Consider the following 6,750-nt stretch of genomic DNA (forward strand, 5'->3'; position numbering starts at 1 on the left):
AACAGCCTTTCGGGTGAAATGGAACGGAATCGATTAAATTTGATTTTTTTTATTAAATAGGACGAGCTGATAAAATATTGAGTAGGTGTTGGGTAAAATGAAATGAATTTGCCGTTAAAAATTGTTAAAAATAATGGGAGTTTTATTAACTTTTTGGAAGAAGTTGTAAAATTCCGTCAATTTTGTTTTATATTCACAAATTCGTGCACTGTCACAGAATAAACAGTTAATAAGTAATTTTATTATTAGACGTTTAAATCTGAAGAAGCACCAATTTAAGTTAGGTAATAAATCTATTCACATAATTTATCATATTGCGATTCCGCCAAAGGCTCCCTTTGACTTTAGTAAGAAAGAAATTGTCAATGTCAACAGTAACAAAACTAACAAATTATTACAGCTGATTTGATGATAATAATATCACAGTATTAAGAGTTTACTTACCTACTTTTTTTGAATCATTTTTATACACTCGAATGCTACATACATAACGGTATTGAAACAAGCGACCATGTTGAAAAGAGGTAATTTTGAGTAATTTATACATTGTGTATGTAATTTAATACATTTATACATTTGTGATAGTAAAATGTTTGATAATGCGGACTCGGTGCATCCAAGATTCTTAGTAAAGCCCAAATTTAAAATAGGTAAAGTATAAAATAGTTTTCAATAACTTTGCTTGTTTAATATAAAAAAAGTTCGACTAACCACCCCAAAAGAGATTAATTTAAAGTATGATAACCTCTACTTGATATCTAATCACAAACGCTTAATATTGCTATATTAATATAAACTTTACGGCATAAACATAAGTGCTATTTTGCTTTGAATAATTTTTCATTCAAATAAATTGCAGTTAATAGTCAGTCAGAGTCAAACTCCAAATCTATATTACAAAACATAATTAAAAATAGGGATAAACTGAACAGTTCACTTAAAATGATGTTTGAGTTCCATTAATTTTATTGCTGTAATTGCTGTTTAAATTACTGAGCAGGCCATCTGGTATTACTGCTTCCACATCATCAGCAACTACAAGAGATGGGTAACATGATTACTGTCTTGAACACACCAAGCTCTAAATCAAAATTCAAATCTTTGCTTTAAAATGGACATATCTGACAACTTTCAAATCCTCATAACTTACCAAATAATAATCTTAAGTTATAATATAGAATTAGAATGAGATTTACTTGGTATTGGATTGTTAAATGTAAGGTTCCTGTCATTCTAGTGAGATAAAAATAATTTTAAATTTGATTTTGTTTATTTAAAAAGAATTATAAAATATAAGATCTGTTGAAATCAGTCCAACTGTTTTTAAATAGTGAATTAATAATATACAGAAATCAAACTAAAGAGTAATCAGTGATTTGGGCTCAAGATCACGTAAACACCACATTGTTTTTAAGTTTCATTATGACATATTTGTTCATAAATACTTGTAGTCCGTGACATGGCTATGTCATACATTGCTGAAACCTATGAGTGCTGATGACTACTTACCATTAAAAACTTTGTGTTTATTCACCTAAAACAACAAAAAGATAATAAAAAACCAATACAACTGCTACTGATCATCACATATCTGTTACAAATTTTATTTACTATTCCATAGGTTTCAAGATAGCATTAATTCAACTATCGGTGGGTCCCGATAAATCTAAGAATATAGCGCAGGCTGTGAAGGAAATCCATTTAGCTAAAGAGAAAGGGGCTCAATTGGTGGCCTTGCCGGAGTGCTTCAACTCTCCTTACGGAACCAGTGAGTAAAAATATTTTTTTTTCTTATTCAGTAGACTGTTAAACAAGCTCACAGCTCTCCGTTTTTTTCAGTTACCATAGGCAATAACATAACATTAATGCCCACACCCACTGTAAACTTTAAGTCTAGATCTCAATTGTGTAATAATTACATTGTAATTTACAGGTTTCATTTTTATTCATCATTCTCCTGTCCTTATCCCAGTCACAACAGGGTTTGGCGCAACATGTTTTCTCCTTACATACTCTTTAATATAATATTTCTTCCCTCACTCCCCTGTTATATATTGTCTTTCATGCAATCCATCCATTTCTTCTTAGGTCTACCTCTTCCTCTAAAGCCTTCATTTTTATTATACGACGTTATTCCTTATTTGTGGAGGTTATTAGTGAACACTTAAGTTAGTATTTTAACAGAAAAATTAGTTTGTCCCAGAAGGATTTAAAGTCTTATCTTAAGAAATATGCAGATCCTTTGGGCTGTAATTTAAAAACTAAATATTAAAATATTCTTTGATTTGCTGCTCAGCTAACAAAAAGCCTAAGGCTCAATTTGCCCATGTACGACACAAAATAAGTTTGTGAAGTTTTGTTGCATTATATTATTTTGCTTAAGGCGGTTTATATAAATTGGCTGATAAAAATTTCAGAGTATTTTGATGAATATGCAGAGGAAGTGCCATCGGGGGAGACGAGCAGAGCTCTATCCAAAGCCGCTGCAGAAGCTGGAGTGTGCGTAGTTGGAGGTACCGTCCCGGAGAGATACGAGAAAAAATTGTACAACACTTGCACTGTTTGGGATGATACTGGGAAACTCTTAGCGCAACACAGAAAGGTAGCATTACTTTAAATATTATGTTTTTTTGTTATTAATTTTATCTCAATAGTTTTGCTCATTTCAGAACGATCACTGTGATCATGATTTAATTCACAGCATCTGCCATCAATCTGCTACACTCAGGAACTGAAAAGCAAACTTTATTGTGATCAGTCTTCAGTCAGATTCTTTGTCAGATTTAATCCGGAAAAGGACCGGGTGGTTTCTGTTAGATTTAGTGGTATCAGACAGTAAATCTAATAAGTAAACGTAATTATTATTAATTACTAGCTGACCCGGCGGACTTCGTAGAGCCTCAATCGATAAATAAAAGACCTAAACTTTTGTAACAAATAAACTCAAAACAAACAAAAGGAATCCGTCTGACGGTGGACACATCAATGGAAAAACAAAATTGTTATTTTTATTTAATTCCGAGCATTTTCATATTTATCTACCATTTCTGGTACCTATAACCTTCTCTGGACTACAAATAATTCAAGACCAAAATTAGCCAAATCGGTCCAGTCGTTCTCGAGTTTTAGCGAGACTAACGAACAGCAATTCAATTAATTATGATATCAAATCAAGTATTCTTCGTATTTATAACAGATGCATCTCTTCGACATAGACATTCCTAACAAGATAACGTTCAAAGAATCCGAGGTTCTCTCTGCGGGCGATAAGATCACATCGTTCGACTTTTTGGGATCAAAGATTGGCATCGGCATATGTTACGATCTGAGGTTCCCTGAGATGGCACATCTGATGGCCAAGGAAGGTAATACGCTACTTCTTTTTTCCTAGGTATCACAAGATCTCCAGTCCGAAATGAGAACAGTTGCGCTAACCAGATAATGAAATATTGGAAATGTTAAAATTATTAACTGATACGAATTTAGTATGAATCAATTTTACGAACAATAAAAGAACGATTGCGTTGAAAATACACAGCGGCAATTGGTTTGTGGCTAACAACTGCATATATATAATTTAAACTTAAGCTCTGCAAGTTCGGTGTGAAAAGTTGAACTCGAGAGAAAAAAACTAGATGGCGTTGTTGGTCTTATCACCTACACGTGTAGTAGATAACAATGCAACTTGCATTTGTGTTTTTCACCTGACCACTATTACCTTCTAAATAATATAAATAGAGATAGATAATCTATCCCTACTTTTACAAAATATATTTCTCATCTAGCACGATCCGGTCTGTAGTAAAATCATTTTAATTATCTAGTAACCACCTGCGAACAACAGATGGCGTTAATTATAGGTTCATAACATTTTTGGACTGTACTATCATAAACGAAAACTTTCAATCAAACAGAAAAAGGGTGCGTGTACTTATGTACGCGCGTAAGAAGTTATACTTTATATTTATTAAATTTATTTCTTTTTTTTTAATTGAAATTTTAATCAATTTGAAAAAAAATCGATTAAACAACATCCTCAAACACGCATATTGGACATCCCTTTTCTTGACATCGTATAAATTCGGTAATTCTCGGTACGGTTCGGAAAGATCACCTGCGGCTATATTCAGACTCGCCAAGTTACGTCGGTCGTATTGTAATGAGCGATTTAGTGGGCAACTTCATTCTGTTAATTTTATGTCACGGTGCGCGCGCATCGTAAAATTTCACTCTCATCAATTTGTCATAACGCGCCTAAAGAAGTATAACTTCAAAAATGTATATTATAGGAAATATTAAATCGATCTCTGTTGCAATTAAATACTGACGATCCGCGCCCTCAAACTAAAACGTGATATTCACGTTATTAATTTGTGTCGGTAGGGTGTGATGTATCCCTACCAGTGTGTGCTTTAAGCGCGTGCTACTTACGTGCAACCGTCTCTCAGGAGCTCGTTAAACAAAACTGAAACAATCCTAGGTTGTTCTCTCCTCATCTATCCGGGGGCGTTCAACATGACGACCGGTCCCCGGCATTGGGAGCTGCTGGGGAGGGCGCGTGCTACCGACCAGCAGCTGTGGGTGGCTCTCGTGAGCCCCGCCCGGGACAGCGCCGCGGGCTACGTCGCCTGGGGACACTCGCTGCTCGTCGACCCCTGGGGACAAGTGGTGGAACAGCTCGACCACGAGCCGGGAGTCTTACTCGCTGATGTTGGTACGTAAATGAATATAGTTTAAAAGCTAGGCTTGTGGAGAGTACTCAACGGTAGGCAGCGGCTTGGCTCTGTCATGAAATCCATGGGCGACGGTAACCACTGACCATCAGGCGGGCCGTAAGCTCGTATGCTAAAAAGATACTGTGGGGGGTATAAGGAGGGAAATATATTCCACCGAGCGCGTAATATTACTCGGTAGACCGACGGTCCGAATGTTGTTGTTCGGAACTTGTATATTATGCAGGCTTATCTTGAAAATGTTGTTAGCGAGATTCGGCATCAGTCAAATATCTCGTGTTCTATGATTGCTACCCGCCACAACACTATTAGTTAAACTAGTTTTTTCTCGCCCTAGTGGGAACCTAGTCAAGGTATTAGGCCAAAGCAATAAATTGTTTGTATTGTCATCAGGACTTGACGCGTGTGCATTTTTTTTAAATTAAAGTAAAATATTGTAGTAGTTGTAAAGTGTAACTAGAAAATGCGTGCCTAGTTGTTTATAAAATAACAATTTACTCCAGATCTGAAAGTCGTGGATGAAGTAAGGAGTCAGATACCGATCAGGAAACAGCGCAGAACTGACATCTACGACATCACGATCAGGTCTTAACGCAAGGCCAGCGGAAGAAGCGGCAAGATTTAGCATCTGCAAATAACAAAAACATGGTCCGATCGATTGTCTAGGCATTTCGGAAGATTGTCTTCGCTGCACCGGCAAAATCTCTAGTACTGGTCTAAATTGATATGGAACAAATATGTACAGCAGCCCTATTACTGGTGGTAGGACGTCTAGTGAGTCCGCGCGGGTAGGTACCACGGCCTTGTCTATTTCTGCCGTGAAGCAGTAATGCGTTTCGGTTTGAAGGGTTGGGCGGCCGTTGTAACTATGCTAAAACTTTAGAACTTATATCTCAAGGTGGGTGGCGCATTTACGTTGTAGATGTCTATGGGCTCCGCTAATTAACACCAGGCGGGCTGTGAGCTCGTCCAGCCACCTAAGCAATAAAATAAAAATATAACTAAATTTTGACTAATGTAAAACACACGTAAATAATTCTTGTATACATCATCCGCGGCATGCATGGGTAAATAACATGAGTTACGAGCGCTGAGAGAACGGCTGTAACTGTACTTAATTCTGGTGTGTGCAGTGATGTTCTAAATAATAATCGAACCTATTTTACCAAAACCATTATTGGTGGCAAAAACATACAGTAATGTGGATGTCGCGCAAACAATTCATTACATTAGAATTAAATTGTGTTCATTGCGGGAAAACATGGTGCAATACATTCACAGATTATACGCATTACACTATAGAGCCAGAGTCACCCTTGTGGGAGACGCTTTGTTACAAAATCGAACAGTTACCATTATGTAAACAAAAATAAACATTTGACCAATAGGTGGCGCTGTTATGAAAATTCTTCCAGCTTTCCTAGTATGGAGGGCAGAGTTCTATTCTCCATATTATTTCCTTGGAAAGAGTCTTACCACAAAAAATATAGTTTTAATATGAGAAATAATAATAATTACATAATAATATGTGTTCATATATTTTTGGTTATTTGTCTGGAAATTTTAAACCAAATAAATATGATCCAAATACTATTAAATGTTAGTCTTAAGCGAAGTACATAATATATAATGTCGAGATTTTGTGATATTCACGTTTAAAAGGTCATTTTTATGAAATAAATTTATTTTTTGGAATTCGAACGTATTTTATTTAGATGATCCTTTTTATGTACGTAACTATTGTGTAGTAGATAAACGTTTTAGTTTGTAAAGCGGAACAGCCGGAAGTGGAACTTCCATCTCGTGTCTGAATCCGGTTGGTGGTTTGATAAGTCTGAGCTAAATTAACCACTTTTCACCAAGTCTGCCGGGAGCCCGCTCACCCACCTACGAACAGAAAAAAAAACATATAAATACATAAGTTCGTTTTAAGCATATAAATATATAGATAATGGACAAAAGAGCAAACAAACCTGTTCACCCGAATGTTTGCCCTTTGGTTAGGTTTGAAGCGAAC

General features: G+C 35.9%; 1 protein-coding gene across 3 annotated transcripts; it reads left to right on the forward strand.

Moving 5' to 3' along the window:
- Positions 1-345: 345 nt before the first annotated feature.
- Positions 346-6,428, forward strand: LOC101736797 (omega-amidase NIT2). Of its 3 annotated transcripts, none has more exons than XM_004924989.5 (6): positions 346-524; positions 1,622-1,768; positions 2,418-2,602; positions 3,197-3,365; positions 4,481-4,714; positions 5,237-6,428. In XM_004924989.5, the coding sequence occupies exons 1-6, from the start codon at positions 512-514 to the stop codon at positions 5,323-5,325; spliced, it is 837 nt and encodes a 278-aa protein (XP_004925046.1). In that variant the 5' UTR covers positions 346-511; the 3' UTR covers positions 5,326-6,428. The 3 variants fall into 3 exon arrangements, with proteins under 3 accessions (XP_004925046.1, XP_004925045.1, XP_021202915.1); XM_004924988.5 differs by having other exon boundaries at positions 394-650; XM_021347240.3 differs by lacking the exon at positions 346-524 and adding an exon at positions 840-1,048.
- Positions 6,429-6,750: the final 322 nt, after the last annotated feature.

This window comes from Bombyx mori, chromosome 21, assembly GCF_030269925.1.
Source record: "Bombyx mori chromosome 21, ASM3026992v2".
NCBI lineage: Eukaryota > Metazoa > Arthropoda > Insecta > Lepidoptera > Bombycidae > Bombyx > Bombyx mori.